The 19,937-nt window shown below is 52.9% G+C and overlaps 1 protein-coding gene across 3 annotated transcripts in view; it reads right to left on the bottom strand.

The window, feature by feature from the left end:
- Positions 1-19,937, bottom strand: part of BRD4 (bromodomain containing 4) — an 87,593-nt gene that overhangs the window by 15,175 nt on the left and 52,481 nt on the right. For 2 of the 3 annotated variants that reach the window (XM_040629146.1, XM_040629147.1), the window contains exons 3-11: positions 16,703-16,840; positions 15,260-15,395; positions 13,510-13,799; positions 12,436-12,798; positions 11,224-11,352; positions 5,099-5,308; positions 4,001-4,197; positions 3,361-3,656; positions 2,193-2,303 (exon numbers count right to left, since the gene is read on the bottom strand). In XM_040629146.1, coding sequence (XP_040485080.1) covers positions 2,193-2,303; positions 3,361-3,656; positions 4,001-4,197; positions 5,099-5,308; positions 11,224-11,352; positions 12,436-12,798; positions 13,510-13,799; positions 15,260-15,395; positions 16,703-16,840 — 1,870 coding nt within the window. Of the gene's footprint in view, positions 1-2,192; positions 2,304-3,360; positions 3,657-4,000; positions 4,198-5,098; positions 5,309-11,223; positions 11,353-12,435; positions 12,799-13,509; positions 13,800-15,259; positions 15,396-16,702; positions 16,841-18,963; positions 19,021-19,937 lie in introns of those variants that run through there. The other variant, XM_040629148.1, reaches the window with a different exon arrangement.

Raw genomic sequence — 19,937 nt, 5'->3', positions numbered from 1 at the left:
AAAGAGGGATGAGCCGGAAGCAGCCAAGCAAGCCATTGGGGCCGAATTGCTGGAGCCTGGGAGCCTGAAGGCCGGCGGCTCAGAGACTGTAAATCTCACCCTCCTTCCCGCCCAGACAGCTGTTCCCAGGACTCTCAGATTACTTGTTGCACAATCTTTCCATTTCTTTCAAAGGGGGGACAAAAAGGGAAAAATAATCTCAGCAGTCAAGAGCTGCTGGAGATGCCGTCACAGCCACCCCGCAGCACACGGCACGAGGTGGGTGCAGGGCACTCAGAGGCCCAGGAGAACTCCCTCCTCAAGCAAACATGCCCCAAAGAAAAGCTTGGGGATCAGGGACAAAGGCCACAGTCACAGACTTGCAATCAGGACCTGATGGCCGGGTGCCACGTCGGGGCCAAAGCGGTCTGCCCTCACTGTTTTAACAATCTGGTCCCCGGCCAATTCCAACCTTTGGAGCTTTCTTTTGGTCAACTCAGATCCTTAGGAGAAAAGGCTGTGAAACCCCTAGTAGGAGCAGCCTGCTAGGAACCACAGGAGGTGCAAAAGCCCAGAGCAAAGTCAAATCCGAGGTGTGGCTGGCACCGAAAGTGAGAAGTCGGTGGCCACCAGGAATGCTAATTGGGCCCAAGAATATGGCCATTCATCCTACTGAGGGCAGTGGGACCTGGCTCCGGGCCAACCCTTCCGGGCAGCCTTGGCGTGTGGCGCCCCCTGCTGGTTGATTAAAAAGCCATGCGGTGGGGTGGGGGGAAGAGTTGCTGGTTAGGAAGAAAAGGACAAAGGATGGAGACAGGAGGACAGCAAACTGCCCACAACAAGTCTCTGCACACAGTGGAGCTTAATAAATACAAAATATAGCTTAATGAGTCTCACTTGAGCCCACTGGAAATGAGGTGGTCCACAGAATTTGGAGTCCTGGAGAAGCCCTTAGCCCACCCCAAGGCAAGCCCTCCAACCCACTAGGGAAGTCTGGTACCCTTTACCATAAAAGCGAAGAGGAAGACTGAGAAGGCCCAGAAACCCTCCCATCCTCCACGTCCCCAAACAGAAGCAGGCTGAGCCCACACAAGAACCTGTATGTGCACAAGCCTTGGAGTGGGATCACCCAGCTGCTGTGAGCAAGCCTCACACTTTTCTTGGCACAATCAGATCACATTATTTTCATGAACTGATTTAAGTGGGGCTTACTGTTTATTTCCATTAAGAATAAAATGCCAGAGAGGGGACAGACCTATGAAAGAAAACACCAGGGGTCTTTGTTTCCCACTGTGGATATGCAGACCACAGCCTGCCTGGAGGGACATGCCTAAGGCCCCAGGGCTGGCTCTTCGGTGGTCTGCAGACTGTCTGCTCAGCTGCTGGAGCTAGACCTACCCGGGGGCAACCTCACTCACCCAGACACGTACGGCCAGCTCCACCTCACAGCCCAGCCTGGTTGCCAGGCTTCTTCTCTAGCCTCTCCTCCAAGCCAATGTTAAGCACTTGCCTGCTCCCCAAGAATAATCAGGAAAGCACACACCTGGAGGAAAAGCTCCTCTCCCTGGACCATGCGGCTCTTAGCACCTCTGCCTGCCCTTACTTGCTCCCACCCCCCACACTGAAGCCGCTGCTCAGGCGGGCAGTGGGCTCTGCCAGGGCACCAGGGGGCACATGGGCAGGTCCATGAAACATGGAGAGAGGAATTGTGAGAGGTTGTAGGACATGCTGGTCCACCAAGTGCGTGCACAGTTAAGAGCAGCCACTACAGCCAAGAGCACCCTCTGGGGAGAAACGCAATGCCCTGAGCCTGGTGACACCAGAGCAGAGAGCAAACTGCTCCATACCTGCAAAAGCACATCACCTGGAACAGCCATGCTGCATGCGACTGTGGCATCGGGAAGACCTTAGGACTGGGCAGGGTCACACTAAGGTCAATACCACCACCTGGGCCCCCACACCCAAGGTCCTCTCCAGCCCCACCCCCCACTACCACCTCCCCCAGGACTGTGCAGTGTCAATACTCTCAGCAACTCCTCCTCAGGGTACAGGGTCACCCACGGCCCCAGGTAGAGGGTCACCATGGCAGCCCTCTAAGATGGGAGGGCCCAAAAAGTTCTTAGGACCGCCATCTCTGATCTCTAGCAGCCTGGACACATATCTAAGCCCGACACAGGCAGGAATGTGACGAGACACGAAGGAAGACACCTAACCTGTTTCGGAGTCTTCGCTGTCAGAGGAGCTGGACTCGCTGGTGCTCTCCGACTCCGAGGACGAGAAGCCCTTCATCTTGGAGGAGCCAGCAATCACGTCAACTTTCTCAGCTGTAATAAGGCAACAGGGACTGAGTCAGGCAGGGCCCCCACGTAGGAGGCTGCCGTTGGCCATGGGCACACCCCAACAGCCTGCAAGAAGGGCCAGCAGGGAGTCAGTGCCTTGTGAGCCAGAGGGCTGCTGCTAAGAGGCCCTGTTGGTCCCACATTTCCCAGTGGTAAGCTGCTAGCCTACCGTACACCAGCCAAAACTTGGCTTAATACCAGAATTTCAAAGCCCCTCCAACCTGTGCTGGGTTCCTCAAAGAGTACAAGACAAGGAAGGAAGGAATTCCCTAACACGAGGAACTGCTGGGCTGGGGCTCCCTCAGCTACTTCTCGGGCAGAGGGTGAAGGGGACCCAAAGGGGACACAGCAGAGACAAACCAAGACATGAAAGAGCCCCAGGAGTCTCCCAGCACCTCGGCGTGTAGACCAAGGGCTGAGTGTCACTGTGCAGCACCCCAGGGAGGGGCCCAAGAACCCCAGGAGGCAGTCCAGGCTGGGAGAGAGGCTGTGCACCACACTCTGACATGGATCCTAAGTCCTACTGGTCTCAAGACAGACACTGTGAGCTAAGACAAGGCATTTCTAACGGGAAAGAGCAGCCTGGCAGACTGTCACGGAGGGGGCCGTGTGGAACTAGGGACGAACAACAGGCATCGACCAGGCTGACTTACCACCTCTCCTCCTGGGCCCTGCCTCCACCCCCCACGCCTGTTACAAACAACCAATGGCAGGGTGGGAGTGGCTGGCTTTGGCAGAAGCTAAGTGGCAAGAGTGAAAATAGCAGTACTCAGAGCAGGGCCCGGGGCCGCTGAGGGCAGGCGGGCCCCAGGTGGGTACCAGCCAGGAGGCCAAGAACGGCACCCACAGCCCAGGGTCCAGTGTGATGTCCCCCCCCCCCCCAAGGTTTCTCTGCCTCGGACACAGCCTTTATAATTGGAGAACAGCCTGCACAGGGAGAGGGCCATGTCTGGAAGGCAAAATGAACTGCAGATAGCCTCCTTCCTCTTGGCTGGGATGGCCAGGACTGAGAACACACCCTGCCCAGGGGGCCCAAGGGCACCTTGAGGTTTCCTTTTCTTCCGCAAACAAGAGGTTACGTAGCGCTCCAGTTCTCGCAGGGTGGACGGCTTCAGAGTCTCAAAGTCAATCTCGATCTCATCGGGGTTGGAGTTCTTGAGGGAGGGCTCCCGCGACTGGATGATGTGCACCACACGGCCCAGCTTCTCGCCAGGGAGCTTATTGATGTCCAGGCTGAGCTGCCGCTTCTCCTCATACGACATGGGCTTGCACTTGTCCTCCTCCTCCGACTCATACGCAGGAGGGGGCTTGCTCTTCATGGGTGCTGGCTCCTTCTTGCTATGAAGGGATGATGCAGACACTGTGAGGAACAGGTGTCCTGGGAAAGCCAGGCACCCATTCCTCCATTTGGAGCTTAGTGGACGGCTTCCACACCCCCACCCATATGGCCCTCGAGGGAGATGGGAGGCTGGCAAGGCCTTCTCGGAAGCACCCGCTGGAGACAAGACTGCAAACCGTGCTCTGTCCTCACCACCTGCTTCATGCTACCTGCTATCCTCCCTCCCTTCCCAAACACAGTGGGCACCAGAGATCCATTCTAGAGGAAAGGGCAGACATGCAAGCCTCCCTACCCACCATGGCGGGCAGGGCTCCCACCCAGGGCAGACTGGGGAGGCACAGACCTCGCATTGCTGTTGCTATTATTTTTCTTGGTCTTTTTGGGAGGAAGTTCCTTGGCTTTGCTCTTCTTATTCTCCTCCACTTCCTCCTTCTTTTTGTGCTTTTCCTTTTTCTTTTCTTTTTTGTCTTTCTCCTTTTTCTTTGGTTTGTTCTGCTGGGGCTGGGAGAGGGCTGCAAGCTGCTCGTGCACGGCTTTGAGCTGTGAAGCAGACAGGCAAGACACACATGCCCATCATCCTGGTCTCTGTGTAGACCCCCAGGCGTCAGGGGTCAAGGGAGGAGGGAAGCATAGGGAGGGGGCCTGGCCCTCAGCCTTGTGACCTGTTGACTCACCAAATTTTCAAAGTGCCCATGCCCACCCAGGCCACTGACTCCAAGGGTGGCCAGTGTCCTTCTTTGCTAGAGGAGCTGCCTAAGCTGGCAGACACGGAGCTCCATGGCAATCCAGGAGGAGGGTCCCCTGGAGGCTGGGTACTAAGGCCCTGTTGTCTGGTTTGTAGGGCCCCAGGAGAGATGGACATCCTGGCTCAAGCTCCTCCTTCCAGATACTGGAAAGATCTAGAAGCCTCACCTCTGCCCACAGAACAGCCACATCTCCCCAACAAAACATCCATGAATGTACAATTGACTCTTGAGCACAGGTTTGAACAATGCAGGTCAACTTATATGTAGCTTCCCCGCCGCCAATCAATACAGTACTGTAAATGTATCTTCTATTGCTTACGGGTTTTTTTCACTTTATTAACAGCTTACTTTATTAAGAATACAGTACATAATGCACGTAACCTATAAAACATATATTAATCAACTATTACAGGTAAGGCTTCTGGGCAAGGGTAGACTATTACAAGTTTTCTGGGGGAGTCAAAAATTATACACAGATTTTCGACTGCACGGGAGGCCAGCACCCCTAAACTCCACATTGCTCAAGGGTCAATTCTGTGTTTATAATGCATGTGCACCTGGCACGGGGGGACCAGTGGGAATTCTGCTCCTGCTGGAACTCAGAACTAGAACTCCCCATATCGTGGAGACCCCTGGGGAGACAGCCCAGTCCATGGATTCTGGGGGATTGGGAATGGGGCCTCCTGCACCCTCACCTGCTCCTGGAGCTCTGCCAGCCGCTGGGCTCGCTCCTCTTCAGAGTCATCAGTGGAGCTGTCACTGTCCGAGGAGCTATCACTGCTGCTGTCGCTGGATGAGGGTGGGGCCACCACTTTGGTGGGGGGTGGCACCGCCGGGGAGGACACGGCCACTACAGGCTCCTCTGGCTCATCTGGCATCTTGGCAAAGCGCATCTCGAACACATCCTGGTGGGGGGAGAAGCCGTGCCCATGATGGCTCCCAAGTGCCCAGGCATGTGTGGCAGGGGGCTGCCTGCGATGTGGCTCAGCATCACCACAGCCTCCTTGGCTACTGGGGTTGACTCAACAGGAAGTAAGCGGGAGGGTCAAAGAGGGCTGGGCTGATGGTGACCCCCCCGGCCCTGCCCACTAAGGCAACGGGTGGGCCAAGACCCCTTGCCAGTTCTTCCAACACTCCTCACAAATTTCACTTTGGAAAGAAATACGCTCCTGCCATGGCCTGGCACCCACTCCCCAGGAGACACAGCCCAGGTAACATGCGACCCAGGTCACAGAAGGCAGCTGGTCCACTGAGGATGTCTGCTTGTGGATTGAAGACAGATGGCAGGTCAAGGGAAGGACCCACAAAGAGTGCCCTAAGGCTCTCGTCAGGTCTGTACTTATTCGGCACTTCCTCAGGGAGCCTTCTGGATGCTGGGGCCAGGCACCAAGAAACAGCAGTGAACAGAACAGGAGCCTCTGCCCACTTCGGGTTCACATTCCTGTAGGAAGTGGTTGCGTTCTGCAGTTTTAGAAAGCATTCCAGGCAAAGGAAAAAGCACATGCAAAGGCCCAGCCCTGCAGTAGTAAATATGCCTGGCACACAGCCCATGGCCAGCGAGGCAATTAAGCCTCTGCTACAGTGGGCCCATGTCTGCATCTGCCTCCCCACTCCTCAGAGATCACCTCTGCGGCATGTAACTGAGCAGAGCCATGCCAGTGGCTGAGCTGTCTCCAGGGCATGCCCAGCAAGGTGGGAAAGGTATAGGAGAGTAGCTGTGGGGGGTGTTGAGGATGGGCTGGAGGAGGGAGTAGGTCTTGTGAGGTGCCAGTGACCTAAGCAAAGGCCCCAGGGCTATTAAGCATGGGATCCCTTGACAGGAGACTGAGACCTTCCAAATCTAAGACCCAGGAATCTGATGGAACTCATGTGTGGTCACAGAACTTGGGAGCAACAGCTCCGCCTGGGGATCTGGGTCCACCTGTGCTGCCTCACCAGCCAGCTGGCAGGTCCCTTCCTACCCTGAGGGCTCTGGGATCATAAATTCAGTGATGACTCAGGACAGAGCACAGCTGTGAAAGGAAAGAGCTAGCTTCCCAGCAGGATTTTAGGACCTGCTTTAAGCCTGCAAAAAGTTGGTCAACATGGCATCTCACATAAGAGAAGAGGCCTTCCCCAAATGTGAGTCGATACTTCAGAGCAGCACGGCCCAGGAAGGCTGTGGGATCAAGCTCTAGGGCTGCTGTGTCAAACAAACTAGGCTACACTTGACACTGCTGGCCCTAGAAACCTCTCCTGGAAACAGCTTCAGGTTTCCCCTCCCCAAGGCAGCTAGGAAAGGTGACCCAGGGAAAAGGGTAGGTTCATCCGCAACTGCAGTGCTGTCCCCTCCCTTCCAGACCACCCAGTTCAGCCTCCTCCAAGGCAGCTCCTCCTCCCAGCAAGGGAGAACCTAGACTTTGCTGTCTAAATGGTTTTGCTACCAGACTAAATACTGGGAGGGTAATGTCTTATTTAATTCACACAAAAATAAATTCTGGAGCAGGTCTGACAGCAATGGGGAAGACACACAAAAGGGCTGAGCAGAGACCATCACCGCCCAGGGTGCCAAGGAGACAGAGGCTCGCACCAGAGCAGGGGCCCCACAGTGCCGTGGATACGGGCAGGCCTGGGTCCCCAGGAGCCCTACACAAGCATCCACGAAAAGCCAGGCCTGCTGCCCAGAAGCAGAGTGCAGGTTAGAGGAGTATGCCTGGTGTGTCAGGACCCCACCAAGGGAAGAGGGCGGCAGGCACGGCCAAGTACTTGCTGTTGCTGGGAGATGAGCCTTTACTAGGTGGGAGCTGCCTCGTGCCACTTGTCTGTGTACCCAGCCTCTCCTGCCAACTGCCAGACAGTACTACTCTTGCCACTCCCTACTCCTCCCCAACAGGCTGTGGCTGTTGGGGAAATTGGGGGGGGGGGGCAGGACTCACCCTGTGGCCTCTTTCCACTCCTAGGGTACTCTAGGACCCTGCCATCCCAAGACCATAAATAGCGAAGAGCACAAGACAGGAGACCAGGTGGGCTGGCTGGGAAAGCAATGCAGCACCTGCAAGCTGGGACTCCTGGTTTCCTGGCCATACCCAGCTGTAAGACCTGTCCTCCTCCCATCTGCTCTGGCCCCAGTGGGGGACGTCCTGGGAAATGTACTTGAGCCTTACTTAGTGCCAGTGAGCCAAAGGCTACGGCAGAAGAACCTTCCCAAGTGGCTGAGATAGGATGGCGCCTGCTGAGGCCTACTGTGTGGTAAACACAAATGATGTGCTCCCTGCCCTCAAGGAGTGAACATGAATAGCTGTAAAGTGCTGTAAGTGTTAAGGTGGACACAGAAAGGGTGCGGTGGACAGCCTGTGGGAAACCCGAAAGTGGGGGACATGATGCCAACAGCTACAGAGATCCAGCAAGGATGGCTCTAAGGAGAGAAAGGTGTGACTCATGAATCCAGGTGCTCATCCTGGTGGCCAGGTGGAGAATTGGTGGAAAGGGCGTGGGGTCAGGCAAAAGGATGCTAAAACCAAATGAGACGCACTTAGATTAAGGTCTTGTGAGGGAGGACAGTGATGGCAAGGAGCAGTGAATACCAACAACCAGCATTCTCTAGGGGAACAGGGGCTCAGCCTCCCACACTAGGACTTGTAGTGTCTCCAGGTGGACCCAGCTCCTCCACCGATGCCATCACTTCCACCCACACTGCAACTCTAAGCATCAACCAGCAAAGCACACTGGTTTCAGATCATGTGTCTCCTCTTGCTAGAATGTTCACCTACTCTGGGCTGCATCAGATTCACGGGCAAGCACACCCCCCCACCCCTCTAGTTAAACCAGTTGCTGGAGTGCCAAAAGGTCAAGCATGGCCAAGTCTGGATATGGCGGTGGGGCATGGCCATACCTGGGCATACCAGGGCCCGGAGGATGGGGGTGGTGGCGATGCAGTAGAACGCAGGCAGTGGCAGGTCACTAGGTGCCAGGTGCTGGAGACGCAGCCATGAGTGGACACACAGACACACACATTTACACACACCTCAAAAGCTTCCTGCCTCTGGGATCTAATGCAGGATATCCCAATGCAATTTTCATTTTTCCTTGCTGTAAAAATAATTGCATACCACCTTGAATTTGCACTTTTTCTTGAAATAGAACTCTGGTAATCTACATGGGTACCAAACTTCCTAAATGACTCCTCACTTCGTGACAGAGTAGAGGAGAGTACCACCAGAAGCTCTGGGCCTACCAGATAGGCTGGCAGGCCTTAGCCCAAGCCACCCTTGGGCTGAGGAAACCCTGAGCCCAGACATTCCTGACGTGTCTTTGTGACCATGGCTGCCAGGTGGTGGGATGTGAGTTTTCTAAAGGCCTGGACTTTAGAGACCAGAAGAGGAAAACACAGTGGATCCTTTTCCATATAACTTTTCAGGTAAATCCCAGTCCTTGGGCACAGTCTACTTAAGAGGAGGCAGGTCTAACACGTCTTGAAGAGGCAAACAAGGACTGGGACTTTGTTGCTCCTCCCTTCTTCTGGACAATCTAGTCATCTAAACCATGCTGATCCAGGAAAGCTTAGAGAGGAAGAGGAAAAAACTTGAAATGCTACAAGCCCAGTAACTACCTTCCAGACAAGAAGCCCTTCATATTGACTCTGCACTTGAAGCAGATATCTCCACCTGCCTCGTGGCAATGGAGAAATGACATTACTTTCAGTAACACTGCAACCCACCCTGAGGTGGGCAAAACAGGCGAGGGGCAGAGGCAGCTCCATGCCAAATGGCTCACCCAGGCACTGCCCCTGCCTGAAATGGACCCTCTTTCAGGCCAAGGACCTTACCTAGGCTAGCCTGGTATGTTTAGAAAGAGGCTACTGTGTGGAATATAGCTCAGTGCTCCTGCAATGGGTAAACCCCATGTTTGGGCCATGTTCACGCCACTCCCAGGAGAAAAATGGAGAAAAACCAAAATCAAAACACTTAAAAAAAGGCAAAAATATTAGAGAGTGCTAGACTTTCTTTCTCTTTTCTGTTTTTTTAAAGTAAAGTAGCTCAGAATAGCAATCTTGGTGCTGACAGAGAACTTGTTTTGGTTTAGCTGTTTCCAGGAGAGCAAATAAAGAGTATGGGCATCAATCTGGGGAAAAGCTACCGCCTTTCCCTAGTCCTCCCAAGAGGAGGTTGAAGACACAGATCTGAGGGCACCACTGCCACTTGGTGGCCATGTAGGAGAATTGCCATAAAATCACAAAGTCTGAGCTCCTTTAAGAACGGGAAATGCAGAAGTAAACAGTGAAAGGGCAGCTTTGTTAAGAAATCAGAGAGCAACAAATTAAGAGCCACCCCCCTCGAAAAAAAACCTCAGCAAAAATAAGACCAAAAAACAAGCAGGAGAAACTGTAAAAACTATCGAGGCTGAATGTGCCATTTAAATAACAGCCACGTTCATACAGTAGTTAGTTTTTTATTTACCCTAAGAGCTTCAGGACATTCCTTTGAACCCAAGGCAATCCAAGACCCAGACCAGGGGCCAAGTGAAGGAACAGGAGAGAGCGCGCCTTGGCTCCAGTGTGAGGACGTAGGAGACACTACGATGTTGAGTCTGGGACAACGTGTGGAGCTAACAGAACTAGAAGGCAGGTGAGCAAAGGGACTCAGGCAGCCTCTGAACAGAACAGACCCACAGATTGCCAAAGGCAAGTCCTCACCTCTGCCCTGGAAGCACTCCACAGATGGCTAGGAAAGCCAGGTGTGAGGAACCACACACCCCCCATCCACCTCCCCCCAGCCACCAGGTGGGAGTGGGACAGGAGATGTGCAAACTGGCACTGGGCTCCAACTAGACTGCCTGCCCCTTGTGATGGCAGGTGACCCAGCCCAGGGCCTGCTCTGACTGAGAACTGAAGGGGTCTTGGGGAGAAAAGGCTGGAAATATTTATATCTGTAATTTTAAAGAATTAAAAAAAAAAAACAGATTATGAAAGTACTAAATATACTTTATTCTCCATATTTTTAAGAGTGGGATTTTTTGGGTTTTCTTTCTTTCTTTTTTGGTCATCTCTACACCCAATGTAGAGCTTAAACTCACGACCCCAAGATCAAGAGTGGCAGGCTCCACCGACTGAGCCAGCCAGGTGCTCCAATTCTCCATAATTTTTAACCCCTGATCCTTCTACCCAAAGATAACCACTGTTGAAATTTGGGTAAATTTTTCCTTTTTTAAATCAAGCAAAGTAAAGTCCGGTCATAAATTATGTGGTCACCTGCCCCCCTCCCTTCCACCCACACTTGTTTGACAGTGGGCACCACCCAGATCAACCTGAAGGGGCCACAATCCCCAAGGGCACCCATGAGGGAGATGTGGCCTCACAGAATGCCTCGAAGCAGCAACCCCACAGCTAGAAGGCAAAAGATTTCAAGGCTCTGGTGTAGAAATGCCCACAGACAAATAGTTACTTCAGCTCACAACTGTATCCAAGCGTCTACAAGACTGTCATACACCAACGTGAGACAGGTCTGTTTTGGAGTACAGATTGGGCCATCCACAGCACGTGCACTCTTCCTGGCCAAGGGCAACCAAATGCAGTTATTGGGCAGGGGGCTTTCAGTGGGACACCCCAGAACAAAACCCCAAATACCCAAGACCCAAACTAACCACCCTGCTTTAATTATAATGAAATAATCTCAATGTAAAAGAACACGTTATCCTGTTTGAGTCCATCTTCAAAACAACACAGCATCATACCAAAGCAAATGACAGAAATAAAATATACAAAGGCCCACAGGGGCCTGGCCCACATAGGACCCCAGCCTGCCTACCACAGGATGTTGTGCTCGGAGTTTCCCCAGAACCTCACCTGCAGCTTGCGGGCCATGGCCACCACCTCATGGTCAGGAGGATTGTACTTGTAGCAGTTGGAGAACATCAATCGGACATCAGCACCAAATTCCTGAGCATCACGGTACTCACGGGCCTCCAGTTTAGACTGAAAAGACAGACAGGTCCTTGTTGGTTATGCCTGCCCCTGTTCCAATGGGGATGTGACAGCCAGAAGGGCTGCCTGTAGGAGCAAGCTGGCTTCTCAGTGGAGCAGAGAAGAAGTCATCATCACCTTACTTCTTCTCTATGTCAAGTGGACAAGGAGACACTCAAAATCAAGGCTCAGGGCTGGGAAACGCCCTGCTGCCATGCCAGACCCACCCACCCTGGCCACTGTGATGGGCTCTGGGGCACAAAATAAATGGAGGGAGAGCCTGAGCCAGACTCTAAGGGGAGGGCTAGGATGAGTTCTGACCTGACATACACTTGTCTTGGTGACAAAGGGCAGGACACTGGTCAAAAGGAACACAAGCGGGGGCCCCTGGGTGGCGCAGTCGGTTAAGTGTCTGACTCTTGGTTTCACCTCAGGTCATGAGATCAAGCCCCAAGTCAGGATCCGTGCTCAGCGCGGAGGCTCCTAAAGTTTCTCTCTCTCCCTCTCCCCTCTCTCCTCCTGTCCCTCCCACACTTGTTCACGCGCTCTAAAATGAATACGTCTTTAAAAGGGGGGGGTAGGGGGACACAAGCACTGCCTCCTCCCACCTGTCCCATGTTTGGGCAGGCTTACTCCACTCCCAATCAAACATGCAAAATGGCTTAAAATAAACAATCAAAAGGCCTCAAAATACTATAATGAAAATGCTAGCACTGTGTGCCTCCTACTGAGACATGACATCAAGGCCCTCTGCATGACAGAGCCTGGCAGAGTCACCAACCCTCAACCTGTCCTGGAGCATCTACTGTGCAAGGTGCCTATGGGCAGTGGGGCCCAAAGCCACAGAGGGCTTGTCTCTAAACAAGAGGGCAGCAGTGCTGCCTGAGAAGAAAAGCACAAGATCCTGGAGGTTGTCCCCACAATTCCCAGCAGGGGGCGCTGGGCTTCTTTGAGCTGGTAAGAAGAGAAGCTACTAAGAGCACAGTTCACCAGAGCCCAAAGCCTGGGCCCTCCTCTTGGACTAGCCTAGGAGGTTCTGACCTCCTCTGTCCTAGGAAGCCCCATCCCCAGCTCTGGGAGGGGATATCTGCTCACCTTGATTGTGCTCATGTCCATGGGGTGCTTAATGATGTCACAGTAGTCGTGCAGACCCAGCGCCTCTACATCCACGGGCTTGTAGAATGGCCAGGCGTAGGCTGCGTGCTTCTTGGCAAACATCTCCTTGAGGATGCCACTGCAGCACTTAAGCTGCTCTGAGACCTTGCTGCTCTTATCCGGCACTGGGTGCTGCTGTGAGTCGGGCACATCCTTTTTGGGGGGCTTCACAGGCCGGCTACTCTCCCGCCGGGGGCCCAGCTTGGTGGTCTTAGGCTCCGGGGGTAGTGATGGTGGTTCATGAATGGGGTCGATGGTGGTGGGGGTGGTGGTATCTGCTTTCCTCTTAACTCCCTTCTTTGTCTGCCAAGAGCACACGTGCAACAAGTGTGGTCAGAGGTGGCTGCTGGCACGGATGGCCCTCAGGTCACTCCTGAAGCTAGGTCCTTTCTAGGGTTCCAACATTCTCAGGGAATGAGACTCAAAGGTAACTCCACGGGTGAAGAACCGTGGCAAGAAAAGACCCTGTCCCACCACTCTGCTCTGCAGCTGGGACAGGACACCCACCAGCGATAGGAGAAAGCACACACCCGAGTACAGAACCTGCTCACTGGAGCCCAAAGAAACCTCTGGAAGCAGCTTCCTACTTAATGCCAGGGAAGTCGCTCAAAGCCAAGCCTCATCACACTGGCCCCCCACAGGAGGTACATTACAGAGACTACTTGGGCAGCATCTGCAAATACACACGGTCTGCCTGAGAAATACAGGAGAGGACGTCAGCAAGCCCCAGCAAGGTGGGTCTCAACTGTGGAATCTCCAGGCCATCAGGGAAGCAGCTTCTAGGCTGTGACTTGAACACTGCACAATCCACCCTCCCCACCCCCCAAAACACCCACAAGTGCCTCAAGAGCCAGGACAGGATCTTCATGAAGCACTGGCAGGGACAAGTGACTGTCTCCTGCCAGCCTCACTGCTATGCAGCAGAAGACAAGAGCGGGGGCGCTAGCTGAAGTGGCAGGAACCCGCCAGCCACTGGGCCGGGCCGGGCCGCACACGCACGAACAGGATGCTCACCTTCACAGGCTGTGGGGTGGCCGCGATGATGGGCGGGTGGCTCTGCACAGGCTGGGGGTTTGGTGCGGGTGGGGGTGGTGGCTGAGGGGGAACTGGTGGGGGTGTCTGCAGTGGCTGGGGAGGCACCACTGTCATGACGGGCGTCTGGACAATGAGGTCTGGGGTGACCGCAGGGAAGGGGTGAGGTGTGGCCTGCACTGGCGGAGGGTTCTGCTGGGGGGTCTGGGTCTGCGGAGGAGTCGATGCCTGCGTTGTGTTTGGTACCGTAGAGACGCCAGGTTTTGCCGTCCCTATCAATCATAAAACGGACAGGTGGTTAGATACTGAGCCTGACACATGCTGGCTGACCTTATGGGGACGCTGTCACATGTGGTGAGCACACATGTGTGTGGGCATGGCCCACACTGTCACGGTAACTATTCGCCTAGAGACAGAACAACCCGAACACCCCAGACCTCGGCCAAATTGGTCCACCTGCCCTCGGGTTCTCTGAGAGAAGTAGCACACTACATTCCACACTTCCTGAGGCATCCTGGCTTCAAGTCCCAAATCAGGCACAAAGATGCCTTCAAGAGCGCGGAGGCCTGGGCCAAAGGAGCAGGAAATACACGCTGAGAATTAGCACCAGGACGGTAGATGGAGAGGGGAAAAATGTTCCTTGGCGCTTTCGGACAGAGCTGTGTTCATTCCCAGAAGCGCTGCCTTCTGAGTAAGCAATTCTGGCAGGGGGCCGGCACTGGCAGCCGTGGACAAGGTTTCTGGAAACTGGCAAGCTTCCACCTCCCTGAGCCACAGGAGGAGGCTGGACGGCTGCTGCCCTTTGTGACCGGCTCAGACTGCCTCCCTGCAGCTGTGCGCGTGAGCCCAAACACACAACACCCCGCGTCTGTCCCATGTGCAGACTAAACTCCTGGTCCCAGGCCACAAGGGCAGTACTCCTGGGTGTTAAGGATACAGGACACCTCTTGGCAGGATCCACGGCTAAGGGGTGACCCTCAGGACCACCTCTCCTTGGCTACCCCTCAGCACTGTCTGGGATCCAGCCAACCCCCTTTGCTCCAGTGAAGCCACCACTTCTGAACAGGGTGGGAAGCCAGGTGAAAGCCCTCTCTCTGCAGAGAAGCAAACAACTCACAGCATAGGCCACCAGAGCACAGAGCTGAGGATGGCAAGATGCAGAAGACAGCCCTTAGAGCTTTTCCCCGACAGAAACATTTCACTGTTTCTCCTCCCTCCCCACCAGCTGGCCTTTGGAATCCTGTGTCAGGCTAAGAGACAGGGGCAAGGAGTGGAAGGTTTCACTTCGACTTAAGCAGCATCATAAAGCAGACATGGCTCTGACATAAGCATCTTAAGGTAATTAAAATAACCAACCTTGAGGTTCCAGGATAGGGATTATTAGTTAAAATTGCCCTTGGCCAGGTTAATTTCTTTTCTCTAAAATGGGGTGAATAATTCAAATAACTTAAAAATGCTTTGAAAAAATTATACTTCCTTTTTAACCGAAGTCCACCAAAAAAGGCAGGGCCCCATTATTTCTACTTTGTGGGAGGCCACCCAGTCATGTGACCCTCTGGGGCACGTCCACTGCTAAGCCTGCCAGCCCCCCGACCCCAACCCTGACCCCAGCCTCAGCCCCTGGCCCTCCACTGAACCTGGAGAAGGAGCAAAGACTGGGGAGAAGGAAAGCCAATGTCCTTGCTGTTTCAGTGTGAAGCCAACAGTGCTGGGTGCACTGGAGGTACCCTACCTGCTTCTTTTCTCCCACGTCCTCTTCCTTTTGCCTGGACTATCATGATCTCGGTTTCTTCAGTGGGCAGTTCATTGATTTTCTGCAAGAAGAGCTTCTCCAGAGCTTCTGCCATTAAGACTATGTCATCTCCAGGCTGGAAAAGGAGACACGGGGGTGAGGGTCTGAAAGCCCTCACCACCTCTCCAGACAGAGAAAGAGCTCCCCACCCTGTGCCACCCACTCCATGCTCCAAAGCATCTGGTATCATAGTCAGGGTCCTTCCCAATCTGAACCCTAAAGGGCCACAACAGTTATACCACCAGATTATCATGAAGGCTCATATGCCTGAACCAGCACCCATCTGCCTGCACCTCCCTCTCGTCTTTTAAACTCTGGCCTGAGAAGCCATCCTAATGCCGTAAGTATCTAACAAGCCCTGCCAATCACTGACAGAAGCCCTCCTTTGACACAATTCAACTTCACTACAAATACTTGAATTACACAGCATTTCTTGCCACAGATACATTAGCAGGGCTCTGATAATGCTCCCCAGTGTACCCTCAAGGCAGCTCATCGGGGCTCAGGGCCATGCCTATCTTGAACTGATTATGGATCCCCACTCTGTTGCCTTGTCTACAACATGCTATTCCCACTCAGCTCTAACCCGAGAGAACCTTATCTGTGCACATGTTACTTAAACCTAGCGGTGGGAGCTAAGACTTTAAAAAAACACAGTAAACTTCAAGAAACTCACCTACCCATCTCTTCTGGGCAATTTTACCCACTACACCAGCAGAGGCCAAAAGCTGAGTTCTGTATAGGGTCTCCCTCCAGAGCCGTTCTATATGAAAGGGTTGGTTTTAATCACATCTGTGGTCTGAACTGTAAACAAATGATCTGGCTTCATGGCACAGCCGAGCCGAAAGGTTTGGCTAACGGGGTTAAGAAGGGACCTTCAGGTCTACGTGTGAGATCAGGGGACATTCAATTCTATGGCCACGAGTTGTCAATTGTGATGTCCACAGTTCCAGATGCAGTGGGCCCCATCACACCCTCTCTTACTTTGAGGTTTCTGTTTGAGCACACCTTTGCACAACTACATTTCAGTAGGCTCCTTCCTGACCATTTGTATCACCCAAATGGGACTTTTTAATGAGTCATCACTGTCAGTCACACCTTCTCTAGACCATGCTCAAGAACCAAAATCCCAAGCACATGCTTCAAGCTAACAAGGATGGCTTGGAAGTCAAACAAGGCCAGCACCCTCCTCCCCAAAAAAGAAACACCCAGTCACAGGCAAAACCATGGGTCCCAGTATTTCTGCCTCCAAATGGTCTCCTCCCATTACACTAACCCCACCTGCTCCCAAGCACCCCTGCCCACAGACTCCAGATATGCCAGCCTCCTTATCCACCCCTCCCCTCCCCGCAGGACAGCTGGACATATGCCACCACATCTCACCTTGTTGTAGATGTAACAATTTGTAAACATAGTGTTGAAGTCCTGGATACATTCCTGAGCATTCCAGTAATAGTTGTTTTCCAAGCGCTTCTTTATTGTTCCCATATCCATAGGTGTTTTAATGATTTTATAGTAATCCTGGAGAGCAAAGAGAGCAAAAGGCCAGTGTCACCTCCCGGGCCACACAGCACTCATGGTGGACCTGTGGATCTCACTCTAGGAGCACAGGTGAGAGCCACAGCACAGACTTCCATGGTCTCGGCAAGCAATCTCAAGGGGAATCCCAAGATAAAGTGAATCAGGGAAGAATTCTTAAATGTTGGGTGGCAATCTGGAGGAAAAATGTGCAAGTCTCTCAACTGCCTGGTCTGGGAACAGGTTGTATTTACGGAGATCTATGCTTTTTTTCTAGTTGTTGTTGGTGGTGGTGGTGGTGGTGTTAAAATCCTTTAATTTTTAACTAATAATGGGGAAAACATAAAGCCTTCTTAAAAGCACTTCTTATCTAATAAAACCACCCCATGGCAAGTTCTACTTTTCCTCTACCACTGGAAATGTTACTGGTCCATAAAATGCAAAATCCTATGGAACCAGCATTAAAGCCCACCTGGAACAACTGGACTCCCTGCTTCTGGGCACACTGAAGAACCACGGAGCAGAAACCTCCACCTTCACTCAAGTTCATCGCACTTCCATTTCTTTTACTAGCACACAGTCTAAGGATCCATTAGTAGTACCTGGATATAGTTGAACAACTAACCAGGTTAATGAGGAATCTGGACAATCTGTACAATCCTCAATTTAAAAAAATCCACAGACCCTACTCCTCAAAGCTTCAGATCTTACTCTATAAGTGCCAAACAGAAGGAGCCAGATGGCAGGTGGAGATATCCTAAAGCCCTTCAAATGAAACTCTACTATTCCCAGCTTTTCACCAAATCTAAACCTATCCTAAAACTAAATGTTTATTTTTAAAAACTACAGGAGGTGTCTTGGGGCAGAACAGGCAACACAACAGGTTTCCAGGCAGAAAGATCAAACAGAGCGAAGGCAGGGGGACCTGTGTCATCTGGCCCACTCCAAGGTCCTCAATCTCAGAGTCTCCCGTAATTAGGCACGAGTGGGATATCAGAACCAAGTTCAAGTGGGAACCGATGGCAGAAAGAGAGGCCTATCCTTTAGCAAGTACCAAGGTCTCGCCTGGAAATGGTGCACAGTACTAAAAAGGTGAGCACGGGGTGTAAGGTTTTAGGTTGCTCTGACACCCATGAGAAAGGAACAAAAACAACAAGCTTACACATAACGAGTGGCAGAGATCAAGTCTCTGACCGGATGACGGCTGCACATGCATGCCTGGGTACCCTGGCCAGGAGGCCACAAGGACAGATCGCACCAGACTTTCTAACCTATACCATGGCTCTGACCACCTTTCCCAAGAGAACCAAAGCCAAATATATGTGCCCCAGTGGAAACATACTTTATTCTATGGCCGACAATGGTGTCAAAGGCTTGAACCGCCCATGGCCTGTCAAGTGGCTCAAGGGCAAACAGGACAGTTGTTGAGGGCAGAGCACGCTGACAAGGGGGCAGTGGGTTTAGGGGCATAACAATCCCACTATACATGTTTACTGAACAAGAGAGGCAGGCATTCTAGTGAAAAGTCCAGTAGGGATCAGAGGCCAAACGCAAGCCAAGATTCCTGGAGGGTGTCAGAAAAGAAAAAAGAAGGAATCCTTCTTTTGGTGGCTGTATTAACATTTCCTCAAGGAGAGAAAGAAATGCTTCCAGGGACAGGTCCCGGGAAAATGGGGCTTTGAGCATGACATGGCTCCCAGCTGACCAGCCCCGCCCTGCTTCTTTGGGCCAGCTCCTTGCTCTCCCACCTCCCTGAAGATACCAGATCAGTGGCACCTTCCAAAGCCCTCTTCTTCCTAGTCAGAGCTGCTGAGGGTGACATCCAATAGTCACAGAGACAGAGACTCACCGTTACCCCTGGGGAGCCTGGCCTCCACTTCACAGTGAATGACCTCAAACTCCCCCAAGCAGTGGGCCTTACAGACCACCCACACCCGTGTCTGTCCCACTGGCTGGGACACTGCCTCTTCAGGATCTCAGGTCCCCCAGTGCCCCCCTTTTCCTCTGTCTTCACCCTCTCAGCCCTCTGTGTCTTCCTGTGACAAACCAACCCCTCCTCCATTCTGGCCCTGCTGTGCTTTCCCTTCAAAGCCAAATTTCTTGAAATGATGGCTTCACATCCTCACCTTCTCATTCACACCGTCGGGAATCTGGTTTCTACTTCTGCGTCACATCTTCCTAAGGTCACCAATGCCCTCCTAAAGGCCAACAGGAGGGTCAGGTCGGAATTCTCATCTCTTTGACCTCCCTGTAGCCTCTGATGTGGGAACGGGGGGTGGGGGGCTGCTCTCTGCTGGTGCTTGTCCTGGCTCTTCTGTTAAGCCTCCCACCGCCCTCTGGTGCTATCAAAGCCTCAGCACCCCTGGATCCCGCCCCCCCCCCCAATCCCGTTCCTTCTGTCCCCATTCTTTGCATTTACTCTAGGAAGGTCACCCTCACCTGTGGACCCTGTGAGGCTTGGCCCAGCCCAAGGTTATGCTGTAGCAAACTCTCCCAAGAACCTCCCCCCAGCGACTGCCAGGCAGTCTGCCTCTACTCCTACTTATGGTCAAGAGTAAGAGTAGCCTCTGAAGCCCAGATCTGGTAAGGACCCTCTTTTGTCTCCAACCCCTCTCTTGAGCTAATTCATTATCTAGACCTGCAGGGCCTCCTCCTGACTTGTATATGACAAATGCATATGACTCAGCAGAGATAACTCGACAACTGCCACAGACAGGAGAGTCACACTACTGTATTCACCTGTCTTGAAACCGAATGCCTGGCAGAGGCTGAGGTTCCTACACTGGTGCAGTTCTAACACTCACAGACCCCTGCCTGGGTCTATGGCAATAATCACCTAATTCCTCATCTGGGGGTGTGTGGGACTTAGCAAACAGCAGGGGTTAACTTTTCTTTTTTTAAAAATGTATTTATTTGAGAGAGAGAGAAAGCGAGCACATGAGCGAGCACAAGTAGGGGGAGAGGCACACAGAGGGAGAAGCAGGTTCCCCACTGAGCAGGGAGCCCAATGTAGGGCTCAATCCTAGGACCCTGGGATCATGACCTGAGCCAAAGGCAGACGCTTAACTGACTGAGCCACCCAGGCACCCCAGCAGGGGTT

This window comes from Ursus maritimus, unplaced genomic scaffold (assembly GCF_017311325.1).
Source record: "Ursus maritimus isolate PB19 unplaced genomic scaffold, ASM1731132v1 scaffold_14, whole genome shotgun sequence".
Lineage (NCBI taxonomy): Eukaryota > Metazoa > Chordata > Mammalia > Carnivora > Ursidae > Ursus > Ursus maritimus.
Note: the sequence above shows the minus strand (reverse complement) of the source record. Positions and strands in the feature narration are given on the sequence as shown.